This window comes from Gymnogyps californianus, chromosome 3 (assembly GCF_018139145.2).
Source record: "Gymnogyps californianus isolate 813 chromosome 3, ASM1813914v2, whole genome shotgun sequence".
Taxonomy (NCBI): domain Eukaryota; kingdom Metazoa; phylum Chordata; class Aves; order Accipitriformes; family Cathartidae; genus Gymnogyps; species Gymnogyps californianus.
Genome location: NC_059473.1, coordinates 112,300,863 through 112,317,439, shown reverse-complemented (window position 1 = coordinate 112,317,439; position 16,577 = coordinate 112,300,863). Strand labels below are relative to the sequence as shown.

Genomic DNA, 16,577 nt, shown 5'->3' with positions numbered 1-16,577 from the left:
GAGAAGGGTAGAAAAGTCTGCTTAGCTTTAATGCTCTGGGGATGGAGGTGATCTAACCTTGCTGGAGGGCTGGGACCTGTTCACAAGGGGTGTTACTCCCTAATGGCAAAACACGGAAGCAGTAGGGCTGGACAAGCACAGCATGGATGGTTGGAACGCAGATGCCTCCAAAATGGAAATGACTGCCTGAGTTTTCCCAGTGTTTTCTGCTTTTCCAGCACCCTCCTACAGTATGCCTCCCAGTGGCAGGTAACTCACCTTCCCAGAATCTCTTTCTCCTCTACCCTTCCCTCAGCACAGAACAGGTGCCCCAACATTTCTCAGCCATTTCATGTTCTCACTGCTACAAGGCAGAGTGAGAAACTGGAAGAAAGGATGGCAGTTGCCAACCCAAACACTTCCCTGTTAGGCTAGAATGACTTCTATGCACCTAGAGACAACCCTGCCATCAGTGAATGTGTTAGATCATAAGCCTCGGTGTACACATAAGAGCAAGTTACTCTAATTTCAAGTAGGTGCTATAGAACACTTTCTCATATTATGAGATAAATTAAATAATAAAATAGATTTTAAATAATACAAAAACTGCAATTTACCTAAAGTAAAAAAAAAACTTCAAAGACACTTTGAAACTCAAGATATAAAGATAACCATCTTATTAGGATGTATTTCAACTTTTCAATACATTTAAAGCTGACAAAATGAAATACGTCAGGCAATTTTGCACCTCTTCTGCAACTCAAAAGATACAAACAACAAATATAATAATGCCCTTTTGCAACAGGAATCTTCTTCTGTTTATAAACTCCTCAGCATGGATAAAAATTTCCAGCAAGCTCTGTTAAGATCTTTCCCTAGAAACCATCAGATTCTTTCAGATGGGGGATGGCTTGCTGCCAAGTTTCAAAACCTTACCAAGAACACAATATTCAATAAACCTTTTCAATAAAAGACACCAGTGTTCATATGCAGCAAGAACTTCAACCATAGAATGGTTTGGATTGGAAGGGATCTTTAAGATCATCTAGTTCCAACCTCCCTGCCATGGGCAGGGACACCTTCCACTAGACCAGGTTGCTCAAAGCCCCATCCAACCTGGCCTTGAACACTGCCAGGGATCGGGCACCCACAACTTCTCTGGGCAACCTGTTCCAGTGTCTCACCACCCTCACAGTGAAGAATTTCTTCCTTACATCTAATCTAAATGTACCCTCTTTCAGTTTAAAACCATTGCCCCTTGTCCTGTCACTGCATGCCCTTGTAAAAAGTCCCTCTCCGGCTTTCCTGTAGGCCCTCTTTAGGTACTGGAAGGCTGCAATAAGGTCTCCCCGGAGCCTTCTCTTCTCCAGGCCGAACAACCCCAACTCTCTCAGCCTTTCCTCATAGGACAGGTGCTCCAGCCCTCTGATCATCTTCGTGGCCCTCGTCTGGACTCGCTCCAACAGGTCCATGTCCTTCCTGTGCTGAGGACCCCAGAGCTGAATGCAGTACTCCAGGTGGGGTCTCACCAGAGCAGAGTAGAGGGGCAGAATCACCTCCCTCGACCTGCTGGCCACATTTCTTTTGATGCAGCCCAGGGCGCAATTGGTTTTCTGGGCTGCAAGTGCACATTGCTGGCTCATATTCAGTTTTTCATCCACTAATACCCCAAGTCCTTCTCCTCAGAGCTGCTCTCAATCCATTCTCTGCCCAGCCTGTATTTGTGCTTGGGATTGCCCCAACCTGTGTGCAGGACCTTGCACTTGGCCTTGTTGAACTTCATGAGGTTCGCACGGGCCCACCTCTCAAGCCTGTCAAGCTCCCTCTGGATGGCATCCCTTCCCTCCAGCGTGTCGATTGCACCACACAGCTTAGTGTCGTCGGCAAACTTGATGAGGGTGCACTCCATCCCACTGTCCATGTCACCGACAAAGATGTTAAACAGCGCCAGTCCCAATACCGACCCCTGAGGAACACCACTTGTCACTGGTCTCTACTCAGACATCGAGATGTTGACTCCAACTCTTTGAGTGTCACCATCCAGCCAATGCCTTATCCACCAAGTGGTCCATCCATCAAATCCATGTCTCTCCAATTTAGAGACAAGGATGTCATGCGGGACAGTGTCAAATGCTTTGCACAAGTCCAGGTAGATGATGTCAGTTGCTCTTCCCTTATCCACCAACGCTGTAACCCCATTGTAGAAGGCCACCAAATTTGTCAGGCATGATTTGCCCTTAGTGAAGCCATGTTGGCTGTCACCAATCACCTCCTTATTTTCCATGTGCCTTAGCATAATTTCCAGGAGGATGCTATTTACATAATCCTAATGTCACCTTAAGGGTACTTTTTCCATCTATATAATTTCTTTTCTGGATTATATGTACAAAAAGTAGGAGCTTCAGTTTATATCATGTCCTAAAACCTACGTCTCCAACATGATACCACATCCATGACTTTTAATTTTATTTCAGGTGTGCCATTCAGGACATCACAAAAGAGAATGCTGTTTAGCACCGTGCTGTTCAGATCTGATTAACTGACTCAATCTTCCTCATACTCATACGACAAAGTGAAGAAATGAGAGATTTGCCTTCTTAAATTAATGGATGACTATTTGCCATGTATACAGGAACAAATTTTTTCAGTCAGACTAACCTAAGCACATCAAGAAAGACTGTACTATTACCAGAAACAGATTTAAATCATTACATTTCACAGTGTAAAAAATTACATAGTAATGTTCCACACCTTTATGTTTAATTGTTATGCAGTGGTGAGGACCTTAGCAGGACCTTAGGGAGGCTAGTAAGTTTATACAGACATACATATTAATATACTAAAATATGGATGATTCTATGATTCTGTGTAGTTTAAACAGATACTTACAGCTATTTCTGTCTTTCATGATTTTGTACTTTTGCAGCTTTGCAGGAAGATATTTCCTCTGGCTCATCTTTTCAACAATACACATGCACCTAATGGAAGATCCAGTTACAAGATTATTATTATTAAAGGGAAGATTGCATTTGATACAGAATTGTACAGATTTTTACAGAAGGCAGCCTTGGCTTTAACTGCAGTATGTTGGAACTACTATGTACATAAATAAAATAAATACCTATCATATAAGGATATAAAGGTACCTGTCAGGTGATACAGTTCCCAAATTCAGGATTACATATGTAGGCAAATATATATTAATAGGACATTAGTGTAACAAAAAAATAGAAGAAGAACAGGAAAGTAATGGAATTCAAAACAAATTTTTAAATATTACAATGGCAATATAAAAAATGCAAAAAATCCTATTTTGCATGAAATCCAAACCTTGCACCATCACAGTGCTGCATGAGGTTCACCAGTAAAAACTTACATAGCAGTCTAATTTCAGCTGCTCAAAATAAAAGTAAAATCTACATGCCTAAGTAGTGCAGAGTAAAATATTAAATTACCCAAGTGAAGCATTTTTAAGAAAATTATGTTTTGACTTTCACATATAGTCCCTCAAAAATTTTAATGAAACCACTGTTTTAGTATGTGTTAATGTTAAAAGATCAGATTTAGGAAATGGAATTATTGCCCCCTGGTGGCAGATTAAGAATCAATGCCATCGAAGAAAACAATTTCAGATAAATATGCAAATCTTTCATTGTAAGAATCATGTCTTGTACGATTAATGTCTGGAGATATTAAAAAGAATGCACAGCCATTTTCATATGCAATAAGATAACAGTAAATTGAGTATAATTTACATTTTCATCTACAAGAGTAATAAAGAATGTGGGATAAATTTAATTATCAGTTTTATAAAATGTAAATAATAACACACTAGAATCAAACTCTTCAATCAACAGAATGCCACACCAAAACTCCTGATAGTCCAGTCAGTTACTTCAAAATCTAATTTTCATTTAAAAGAATAATTAGGCTTTATAATTTTCATGTAAATATAGAAAAATCTTCCTCAATCTGAATCCATGTGGGGCTTTTCTTCACTCAGTTAGATACGTCAGCAGCCAAGGACAGAGAAGCACAGGAACAACAGAATTTGATCTTATGACTGGCTAGAACAACAGCATAGTTAAATGTTGATGCAATGCTTTCCACATGGGTTAATACAGAAATTCGCGTATCCTAATCCTCAAATTATGAGTCGTTAGCCTCCCTCCTAATACCTGACTACCCAACAATCATCAAAATCCTATTCAATGACTTTTATACTGCGTGGCACATTCCTTACATCACCCCAAACACAAGTGGCCCAAGACATCTATTCCAAACCATTTTGCTGTTCCAGTTGGAAAAACACTACTTTATCATAGAGGGTTTATACAATCTGTGATTACAATGGTAAGATACGTCTTCCACTTAAGAGTATAACAAAGGGGAAGAAATAATCATTCCTTATGGGACTACATTTATCACTACAGAGTAGTTAGCAAGGATCATGTTGCCCGCACAAAAATGAGCTTTTTCACATTTCAGTGATGTGTTGCTTCCATGACAGGAAAACCTTTTGCATCTGCAGCAGTCTAAGCTCTCCTTACAATACTGACAAGCAGCATTTGCATGACATCTTTAACTGCACAGCTCAAGGCTTCATGCCTCCTGAAACACAGACATCATGCCTTTGAGGAGCTGTAACATATTTTTCCCCCTTTTTTTCTTATAAATTGATTAGAGCATGAGAACAACTCACCTTAGTTCTACACACGTCTACAAGGACAATTATTATCATGCAAGTAATTGATTGAAAATTGGTTACTATGAAGAAAACTCCATCCTCTGTCAAGGCATCTGATGTATCAGTGGTGACATAAGCTACTCCAAAGAAATATCTAACCCGAAGGGATATGAAACAGCTAGTAAATTACAATGAATTCAGTATTTTTTCAAGATAATAGAGTGTTATTTGACCTGTCCAGTCTAGCATATTAGAAGATGAATGAAGTTCTTCATGGCTTTGAACTCCTCATATCAGACTGGCAGTTTTACATGTCTAATGAAAATCACATTTCTCCAGAGCACCTGCCCTGAGGATGGGGAACGGAAGTGACTGGAAATTTCACCAAAGGTGTAGGTGGGGGAAGCAAAACAGTTCACAAATTCTTTAAGCAAAAGAACTCCATGACAGACTTATCTGTTGTACAATACAGTAGAGGACAGTTAATTGCCATAAAGAGCAATCACTCAACAGATCAGCTATCTAACAAGTTGTGTTTTAAAGAAATGTTTTTGTCTGACAAACAGACTTTACCTACTAAATCAGAAATTTTGAGATTACTGCTGATGCTGACAAATGAGCAAGGCAACAGTCAGTGCTTGTAAAAGGTTATCTGAAGTGTGGAAGAAAGGGCAGGAGCAATGGAGTTGGGATTTGGGAAAGGATCTGGGACCTCTTGCTGGAAGGTAAATGGACAGGCTTAGTTCGGACAAGCGACATTCGTTGGCTCCTCTCTGGCCCTGGAGGAACATACCTATCCCTTCACCCACAAACCTCTCATAATTACCTTATTCTTGACATGGACATGCGATCCTCATCTGCCCGGTGACTGACATACACAGCTTTGGACGCCTTATACTAGCAAGTCGTGACAGAAGCAGGTTATTTGGCAAGAAAGCGATACTAATTATTCTCACACCTATTTACACGACGGTGCTTGGGGCAGGGCGCTCTCACCTTGCTCATGCTGTACACGGGGGGAAGAAAAACCTCCCTCCTTGCAGTAACCGAAGTGGTGAGAACGTCCTCGTTTTAACCCACTTTAGCCCACTACAGTGCTTAAGGGAGCTCCCCTTGCCGGCTGCACCCCACCGGCAACACAAGGAGGAAGGGGGCGAGCGAATCCTTTTCTCCGCCGCTCTGGGAGGGTGATGAGAGCGGAGGAAACGCCAATCCGGGCGATAGCCGGAGAAGTCTCCTTCCTCCCGGCGTCCAGAGGAGAAGACTGCCCTGCAGAGACACCTGCCCGCCGCGCTGAGGGGACGGAAAGGACGGCCCTGTCCCTGCCCCCGCAGCCGCTGACAGGCGGGCGGGCGGGAAAGCCGCGGTGGGCGGGGCGGCGGCGCGAGCGCGCCGCAGGGGTCAGTGGGTAAGGGAAGCGGCCGCCTCGCTGCCCGTTGGGGGGAAGGTTCGTCGTCGTCACCTTCGCTCGCGCCGCGGCTCTGGCGGGAGGGTGGCGGACGCGCGCGCGTGCGCACGGGCCGGGGAGGGGCGGGGGTTCCGCTCTCCTGCCCAACCGTCCGCTCGCGGTCGGGGGGGTGGGGGGGAGGGGAGAGGCGGCCATAACGGACTGCGGTGAGGGTGGGAGGGCCCCTGCCGCCCCCTCCTCCCGGAGGTGGGGTGGGGATGGCGGCGCTTTCTTCCGACAAGGACTCGGAGACTCGTCGTGAAGGCCTTTGAGCGCCCTTCCTCCGCCGCCTCGCCTCAGGGCGGGAGAGGCCTCCCGCCGCGCTAGGCCGCGGCCGGCCGGCTGGCCGGAGGAAGGAGGAGGGGCCGGGCGAACATGGCCAGCCCTGCCAAGTGGGAGCGTCTGAGGCCGCTGCGGCCGGACACGCTGCGTGTGAGTGAGGTACACGGCGGGCGGGGAAGGGAGGTGCTGCCTGTGGATGGGGAAAGGGCGGGACGGCACTGCAACGCTTTGCTCCCGCCGCGGGAGGTTTTAAGGAGATTCCCGAAAGTCCTTTCTCTCGCCTGTCCGGCAGGAGATCCCCGAGGTGGAAAGATGTGGCAGGCCTAGCCAGAGTGGTGCACGAAAGGGGCGTTGTGGTGCTTCCCTTCCTTGCTGCATTTTAGCAGGCTGCCCGGGAAGGAAGAACGTAGTGATGTTAGTCGTAGTGCAAAGGGATGATTTTCTTAGCTGTGTTACCTATAGCCTCTTAAACGAGTTAAATAGGTTGTAGCTATGTTTGAGAAAAACAGACTACAGCTGTGTAGTCTGTTCTTCTCTGAACATCTGTGCTGTTCAGGTAATCTTCTTATATGTAGCTTCCACTGCTACTTTTAGTACTGTTATGAGGTAGCTAACAAAAAACAGGCCTACTTTTAATTCTGTGAAACTTCTTAAAAATGCTTATTTTTATTAACCTTGACTGTTGGACTAAGTATTACTTGGTAGTATTGCCTTAAAGCCATGAAAAAGTTTACATGAATTTTACACTGGTAATTGGAAATTTCTTGTTATTGGAGATGACAGTTGTAAGAAACAAAGGGTGTTGGGCACAGCTTCTTTATGTAGGTGTTTAGATGAGTCAGCCAGGGGTGATGCTTTCCTGAATCTGGTTCTCATAAACAGGGAAGTCAAGGATGTGGTAATCATTAGCAGACTTGGCTGTAACAGCCATGGAATAGTGGAGTTCAAGACCCTGAATGTGGTGAGGAAGGCTAGTAGCAGAGTGCAGAACCTGGACTCCAGCTTATTCAGGCAACAGGTAGTTGAGATTTTAGGGGAGGCAACTTTGAAAGTTGGAGGAGCCGAAGAGGTGGAGGCCTGTGAGGACAGGGACATTCCATCCTGATACTCACGGCAACAAGTAAATGTGTTGAGGGGTGGGTACAGCTGTGCCTGCACTCTGGGGAGGGCAAAAAGAACATATGCAGGAGGTGGAAGCAAGGACAGGCGATAAAGGAGAAGGATAAAAAATGTTATCTGAACATGTAGGTATGATGCTAGGAGAGCCAAAGTTCTAGTGTTGAAACTAGCAAGGAATGTCAAGGGTGACAAGAACTTTTTACTGTTACGTTAGCAGTAAAGGAGGCGGGGGGGAACGTGAACCTGCTATGAAGTAGGGCAGGTGATTTAGGAAGAGTGGACACAGATAAGGCTGAAGTACTTGGCCTTCTTGTGTGGGTCTTAAGAACTGATGTCCCCTAGGCTTTGTGTCTAAGAGACAGGATTCAAGGAGAGGAACAACCAGCAATGGAAAAGTGTCAAGTTAGGAATCTCTTGAGAAATCTCAACCCAAACAAGTCCATAGGACCCACTTGGGGTACATCCTGAGAGAGCTGGCTGATGTCATTGTGAGGTTGCTCTCATGATCTTTGAGGGGTTGTGGAGGTCGCTACAGCTTAGTCAGCCTCACTTCAGTCTCTTGGAGAATCGTGAAGGAAGTTCTCTTGGAAGCTATTTCTAAGCCTGTGAAGGAGAAGGCAATTGGGAATAGCCAACATGACTACACTTGCAACCTGATTACCTTTGGTGATGAATGACTAGACCTGTAGGTCCAAAGCCTTGGATGTCATCTGCATTAGCTTTAGCAGGACTTTTGAAACAGTTTTCTGCAGCAGCATTCTCTTTGAGTTGGGATGTTACAGATTGTAAACTACTAGATGAGTAAAAAAACCTGGCTGGATCGTCATGCTCAAAGAGGAGTGGTTCGTGGTTCATCCTTTACCCGAAAGTAGATTACAAGTGGTGTTCCTCAGGGGTCTGTCCTGGGACCTGTCCTTTTGATAGGAGGAGAACACGAGATGCACCCTCACGATGTTTATGGGTGGGGAAGGTGCCATAGACAGCTAGGCATGGGCTGGAGGAATGGGTCATCAGACACCTCATAAACTTCAACCAAGGAAGCTGAAAATTCAAGTGTGCAGTGGTGCAGGCGGGGGGACCACCCTGCTGAAAGGACGTGGGGGTCCTGGTGGACAGTGGGCTAAACGTGCACCAGCACTGTGCCCTGGCATTGAGGCATATGAGGCTGTATTAGGAGCATAGCCGGCAAATCGAGGGAAGTGATTCTTCTTCTTTAATTGGCATGTGTTAGGCTGCTCCTGGAATGCTGTGTCCATTTTAGGCCCACCAGTACAGGAAGGCTGTTGAAAAACTGCTGAGGGAGCTTGTTAAGCCACAGCAGCCTTTCAGTACTTGCAAGGAAGTTAACAGGAAGCTGGTGCCAGACACTTCACAGCTGGGCATGATGGGAGGCTGAAAGGAAATAGCCATGAATTGAAACAAAAGAAGCAAGGGAGGTTGCAACTTGATGTAAAGTGAAACTTTCTCACTGTGAGGACAGGCAAGCAGTGCAATGGGATGCCCAGAGAGGTGTAGCCTCCATCCCTTGAAATTTTCAAGACCCAATTGGATAAAGCCTTGAGTAAGCTGCTCTGATCTAATGGCTGTTCCTGTTTGGAGTTGGAGGTTGGACCAGAGACCTTCTCAGGTCTCTTCCATCTGGAATGAGTCTGAATTTGAAAATACTCCTTTTGTTAAATTGGGGTGAGGGGTGGAATGAAGTACCTACTTAGGCTTGTCATGTCAGTTTCTTGACCAGAGCAGACTCTGCTGCCAGTCTTGTATTGTAATATGTAATTGTAATGCTGTATAATAGGCAGTGTATCTTCTGTATGTGAGCTGTTACATGGAACAGCTGAAGCTTGTATTTGTAGAGTTTATACAGGTATCTGTGTGTTGTGACCATTGCCTGAGCATTAGCGAGTTCAGTGGCATTTCCTGCTTTCCAAGACAGAGGGAGATGTGCTGAGATTAAGGGCTGAAAATTCTGACAGGAATTAATGAGCATGTATCCCTTCTATCCAGTGACACTCCTTCACAGTAATATCTGTTGAAATGTCAGCACTCTGATGGCTGTTGCATCTAGAGTTGATTTGGGGATTTCTTCTGGAGAAGATTCCTGTGTAGATAGCATTTTATGTCAGTTATTTTTTGTTTTTTCCCCAGCCACCAATGATCAATCTGAATGTGGATGACGACGTACAGTTTGTGAGAAGTAAGTTGCTGTGTTCCATGTGTGAAGATTATTCTGAAGTATTTTGTGCTTTTTTACAATGCTGAGTACATGCTGTAAACAAATGAGAAATTGCTGTGTATCTACTATAGGCAGAACAGGAGGAATGCTGCACACTATATGAAAAAACAGATACAAAGCAACACATTCTTCATAGTTTTTCCTCTTTAAATCTGCTGCAAGTATACCTCCCCACTGCTATAAAGAAAGTAATGTACGGGGAAAGTGAGTTAGAGAAAACTGGAACATCGTGCTGGCAAATGTTGGTTTTCAACTGGTATTAACAAATGTAAATACAAGCTTGAGTGAATTTGCCTTGTTTTTTTGTTTTTTCTCACCAATTGAATAGTCTCACACATCTCACAGTAACACAGTCCAAAACTGAGTTGTTGAACCTGTCACTTCATGTTAAAGAGTGCACAATCTTGCAGCCATGGAATGGGTGTGATATACTACGAGTAAAAGTGCATGTCTCATTCATCCTAGGAAAAATACTGAAGTTTGAAGTAGAGTGTTTTCTAGGGAAGTTTCCTTACACACGCACCCATGTGCATGAACACACACGCACACACATTCTCTTGAAGCATTAGACTGGAATATTACTCAGTGACACAGTCTGATTAGATATGCAATACCTGGTTTGCTTTGCAGGAGAAAAGACAAGTAACAGCAGGATTTGACAGTCTTTCATTGACTCTAGCATCAGATGAGTGCATGTGTAACATGTCTTTTTTGTGCCTCAAAAATACATGCTTTTTTATACTTTATGCATACATAAATAACAATCTAAAGTTAAACAAGCTGTTCATCAGTTAACTTTTCTGCTGTTTCTGCAAATATGCTGATAATGGATACACATAGCACAGGGATATCTCTTAAACCTGTGGTGTCCTGGTATCTGTAGATCTTTGTTGCATTAGTAAATTAAACAACGGCATTGCCAGTTCTTTTGCCCTGAGGCCAAATAGTACAGCCAGAGTTTGTCCATATATTAAGTTCTCATACTCCAGAAGAGATTGGTCACGTCCAGGCTGAGAGAGTCCCTGAAACCAAGCTAACTCCTGAACCATGCCTGAATGTTATTTGGGAGATCTACTGGCTAATCTGGGCCAAAAGGGTGTGAAAAAACATTTCAAGTGTCATGGAGCAGATGATAGAGCTGCAGTTCTCTGGCAGTGCGCTCTATAGTTAACCAAAGGTTTCATTCAGTAGTCTGAGCTCATGTCCTACAGAACATACAGTTACACAACTATTAATATCCCTGCTAGCAGTCTGAAGTCATGAACGTTGAAAGCATGAAGATGTATGCTTGCTATTTAGATACGATTATTGCAAACAAATGAAGGTATATGTGGTTAATAGACTGTATATGATGTCAGCGTTAATTGCAGTGCTTTCAGACTTTTATCTTCATTACTTCATCACTATTGTTTTTTTAAGGAACACTTCATACTTGTGTAGTAGTTTAAATATTCTATCAAAACTTTACAGGAACTCTGAAAGTCAAAAAGCCTCGATTTGATGCATCCTTGGTTTATTTGACCCGAAAATTCATGGATCTTGTCAAAACAGCTCCAGACGGTGTCCTTGATTTAAATGAAGTAGCAACAACACTTGGAGTACGAAAACGAAGAGTATATGACATCACCAATGTGTTGGATGGAATCCACTTAATTCAGAAAAGATCTAAGAATCTTATCCAGTGGGTGTGAGTTGGCTTTGAAACTTCTAATTTCTGACACAATGAAACACAACAATGTTGAGTAATGTTTATAAATTTGAGAGTATTTTTAAGCATATTGCATTACTTCTAATAGATAAAATATTTTTAAGTTCTTCTGTATCCTTAGGCTGTCTGAATTACTATATTAACAAGTATCAAGTGGAAAAGCACAATGAAGCATATTTCAGCAGAGTAAAGGATGCCAGAGTTCCTGGTTGTTTTCTATTAGTATACTTTGTGTTCAATAAACAGGCTCTTATGTATATAAACATACTAGACAACTTTCATATTCTTCTAGAGGTTCTAATCTTGACCAAGTTGTTGGAAAAGCACCAGAGCAGCACAACCTTAAAGATGAACTTTCTGACTTGTCAGCCATGGAAGAAGCTCTGGATGAATTAATCAAGGATTGTGCTCATCAGTTATTTGAACTAACAGATGACAAAGAAAATGCAAAATATCCTTTTAACTCTTGCATTACTTTAACGTGGTTTTGGTTGCAAGTACTCAGGTATCTAGTAATAAGTGTAGGCTGATACCACAGGTATGCAGTAATAGTTGATAATGAGTTTCATAATAGGAAACTTTTTGGTTATTTTGTATTAGTGTATGTTAGTCGTGTGCCCTGCTTCTCAGTATCATGCGCAATGTAGCCTGTTCTCAGGGGAGTGCTACTTGTGTGACCTTTCCACTGCAGAAGAATGGAAGTGGGACAATAGTCTTAGTACCCTGACCATCACCTTGTTCTCTCCGTTGTAGAGTAAAGTTGTCTCAGGGGCAGGTCTTGACCTACCAGTGAGATTGAGTTGCTTAGTGAGATGAGAAAGAGGACCCAAAACAGAGTCCCAGTGGCCTGTTGCCAAGAAGACATAATGGTACGTTGGTTGTGTCCTAATACTGTTCTGTCTCTTGAGATAGGTTCCAGTGCAGTCTTGTCTTTCAGATGGGTTTTGATAATAGAAAAGGGATTTCTTTTAATATGACATAAACATTGGATTTTGGCTTTGGGTTACAATAAAATATTACTTAGCTCCCTTGTCTGGCAGAATGTTAAGGTCTGTGCTCAAATGAAATGTGTTCAGTTTCTGTATGATATCAGGAAAACTTTTCATTACACCTTACCTGTTCTGGTTAAGAAAATAATTCTATAGTTTTCCAGGAAATTATTTACGTGCATAATATTACAAAACAAAGAAGTAGTTTCTCAAGGGCAGTGTTCCCTCTACTTTGTAGACTTATGACAGCATCTGTGAAAACTGTTTGTCAAATGTGTTTGGTTTTTTAATATTGAATATCTCTATTTTTTAAAAGCTTTTTCCTTCCTAGAAATAAAGAAAAAAGGTTTTCCACTTGTTAGCTAATACTTAATTTTACAAAGCTAGTATTAAAGTAACCTCAGTGAACTATTTACCACTTTTCTTAAGTTGGCATTCTGCTTCAACATATCTTAACATCATACTCTTTGCTTCTGCCCATTAGAAAATTACTTTACAGAATCCTTGACCAATGTATACACTAGCTTATGTGACATATCAAGATATCTGTAGCATTCAGGCATTTCAAGAACAGATTGTGATTGCAATCAAAGCTCCAGAGGAAACCAAATTGGAAATACCAATTCCTAAAGAAGTAAGTTTTATACATTTCTCTCTTAAGGGAACAAAAGTTCTCAAACTTTATTTTTGCAGCAGCAATCAGTAATTGACTTCCAGTTTCTATGTCATGTATAGCAAATCTTGGTACTTCGTTGTTCTTGTGTTCCACTAAACAGTGCTGTAGGGATAATAGTCTAAGAAACTTATTTTTCAGTATTTTTCTGTTTACCTAAATTATTAAACAATAAACATGTCTGAGCTTTAGGTATTTGGTTTTGCTAGAAAGAATGGAACAGCTGTAATAAATGTTACTTATTTCCACTATCAGTTTGTTTGATAATTTACTAGGATAATGAAACTCTCAAAGAGCTGTTAATGGTTGTATACAAAAATCTACAAAAATTGTAAATCTAACCAAACAAAGCAATAAGCACGATTTGATAATGATCTTAAGAGCATGTAAATGCTGTCTTACTGCTTAATGAGTAGGCAGCTATTGTTACTATAATGTTGAAGTATGAAATACACAGTATGGTTGACAAAACATTTTGGCACTCTAGTAGATCATGTCAAGATGGATTTTTCGTGGAGGTGGGGAGCTGTGCCCTGTCCTCACCTCATGGTACAACACACATCCTTCCATTCAGGTCATACAGAGGAGCCATAGCTTTGCCCTCTGCACCCAGTCGCACTGCACCTGCATCGGGGCCTATATACTGGGAATCCACTGTTCAAAGTAGTGCTGTGAAAGAGGGGAAATACTGGAAGTAAGCTTAAGATAACAAATGGAGCTTTAATTCTGTTTTCCTTTTCCGTGTGCATTTTTTATAATGTTCTTAATTGTGTAGTCATCAAGTTTGCCTTGCTGTGTGCACAGAAAGGGAGGTGATACCGTAGAACCAGAAGACTTAGATCCACTGCATAGATCTCCAGTGGTTTCACTGGTAAAAGGAGCTGGCTGTCATCCTGCGGAGATGAAAAAGATAAGATTTCAGAGGCTTCCTGAAGCAAAAGAAGGCAGGATTTAAAAATCTGTATTTTAGAGAGAAGAGAATCTTCTCTCCGTTGCCCATTAAATTTGATTTGCTCTGTGCCTTGCAATGAGATGTCCGCTGAAGGACAGCAGTAAAAGTAATACGATTTAGTTGCTTTGACATATTATTAAAGCTGCTATGTGCTCTGAATTGTTTTCTGATCCATGGCATTGACTTGCCAAGTTTTAAATTTTGTTACTCTTCCTAAACGTATAATAAATCTTGGTCATATAGGTAAAGGTCAGTAAAAAGACTAAACAAAGATTCGTTAAGTGCATTTTCATCAAAAATGAAACCTTGTTAGTTTAGTGTTGCTTAATAATTGGCCTACAAATCTATGTAATAGTCATATTTTATGTAGAACTAATAACACAATTTTAAATAGTTATGTCATTCCTGTATTTGTTCTGTTCTTAATCTATTGGCTTTAAAATATGTGCAAAAATAAATAAATTATGTGTAAGATTTGTTCTTTGGTTTATACGCAAGTTGCTGTTTTATAGGATTGCATAGAAGTACATGTCAAGAGCACAAAAGGACCCATTGATGTGTATCTGTGTGAGGTGGAACAAGAGAAGCCAGGTGCCAAAACTTTTGAAGATATGGATACTGTCACTTCTGAAACTGAGCCATCAGTTCCTCCTGATGAAGGTAGTGTCTTCCATTTACATTTTTATCCCCATGTAATACTTTTTTTAAAGATGGTCATACCATTCTGATAAAGTTGAAAACTGTACAATTATAATTTTTCTGGGCATAGTTTGTGGTCCAAGATGTGTGGGAGTATAGGAAACGCCTGAAAGAGAAGTCTGTGCTGTTGTGTTACCTCACAACAGCAGGAGGTCAGAGAGTCAGGCACGTGCACACGTAGCAAGGCACTCTTGTTCCCTGACCCTTTCCTTCCTTTGCTCGTTACTGGTTTCCTGTCAGAGCTGCGCTCTGCGGATGGAACAACGCGTGTCAGTTCTCAGCTGCCTCACTGCAGAGTCCAGCAGCTCAGCTGAAATAGGTGTCATCAGAGTTAAGATGCTGTGTCAAACAAGAGTGTGTGCTGCTTTTGCTCATTACAGCCCTGTCTAAGGGAGGGCAGACAGAAGAGGGGATGTAGTATTTTGATCTCCTAAAACAAGATTGGCTGGAATATAGCCTCCCGAGCCCCAATGCTGCAGGATGTTGTGGTTTAAAAATAAATGTGGCGGGAATTGCAGTAGCTCAGAACACAAAAGATAAATTATTTTTAGCAGTGCTGCTTTATAGTTGAGGGGAAGAGTCGACTTTTTAATCTTAGGCATTTTTTTTCCTTTATTTTCCTTGCGAAATGACTCAGAATTGTATTTCCTACAATGACAGTAATTGTATTCCTTTTTTTACTTTCCTTTCAAAGTGAGATCTCCGGGGGAAGAAAAAAAACAAACCACCTGAGATGACAGATTAATTACAACTCAAAAATCTAATACAGAATGTAAATATCTGTGTTATAGAGCTTTTCCAAAGCTGCTTGGATCTGCAAACTTACTAACCTGAAATGTTCCAAAGTGGTTTAAATTTAAAACAGCAGTGGGTTGGTTGAGTGCTTTCGCAGGATTGCTTATCTTCCCAAGTCAAAAGACGACAGTTCCTAGAGTTGCTTTTAGGAGCTTTGTTTTCATGATTGCATGTGACCTGCAGAGCTTTGGGAAAATGGTATTTTTAGCTTATGAAATAATTTTAATTGACGGAAAACATAGGCAATTAATTACTTCTAAAAATGAAGATTTGAAAACTATTTCTGGAATGATCCACAATCCTTATGAGAATGTATATAATAAAGAAATGCACTTTTCAGTTCTGAGGCTGCACTACTACTAAGCGGGATTGTCACATACGAGTGTAACAAAGAACTGGTGTATCAGAAGCCTTCACTATAAGGAACAAGATGTAAATATCGTGAGAGTTATGCCTTACACTGTGTAGATGCTGTTTGCATTGTTTGCATTCAGCTCTGCATGAACTATGGTATCAACACTGAAGTTAAATAACTGGGCTTTTTGTATATATCTGTATCATGTCTAGGTAGTTACTGATGTAGATTTATTGAGATGGTTTGCATTTCTGCCTTTGTACAGCAAAGAAATAAAAGAAGCTTATAAAAATATTCAATAGTCCAATCGGTCAGTCTAATGAAACATGTTGGGTTGTCTTTATTGGAATTCACTGCGTAACCACAAACATTAAAACTGATGTGAGAACTTTAAATCTGTTATACGTGGTGCTGGCAGCTAGCAGTTAGATCTGATTCTTGTGATGCCACAGTACTGTAGCAATTTTCAGAAGAAACATTATGATCCATAACTACGTAAATTGGTCCCTTCGAGTTTCCAGAGTTTACATACAGCATGATCTCTTTGTGGCTTTAGCTTGCAGAAATACGTAAAATACTTTAGAACTACATCTGTATTCATCCATCTTTAGTATCTCTAAAATGAAGCTTCAGAATTTTGATACTGGGTTTTCTAAGTG

At 41.6% G+C, this 16,577-nt stretch overlaps 1 protein-coding gene across 1 annotated transcript; it reads left to right on the top strand.

Annotated features, from left to right (window-relative positions):
* The first annotated feature begins 6,378 nt into the window (after positions 1-6,378).
* Positions 6,379-16,242, top strand: E2F6 (E2F transcription factor 6). The gene is made up of 7 exons (XM_050894989.1): positions 6,379-6,554; positions 9,660-9,708; positions 11,218-11,434; positions 11,748-11,906; positions 12,964-13,078; positions 14,582-14,729; positions 15,463-16,242. The coding sequence occupies exons 1-7, from the start codon at positions 6,489-6,491 to the stop codon at positions 15,498-15,500; spliced, it is 792 nt and encodes a 263-aa protein (XP_050750946.1). The 5' UTR covers positions 6,379-6,488; the 3' UTR covers positions 15,501-16,242.
* Positions 16,243-16,577: the final 335 nt, after the last annotated feature.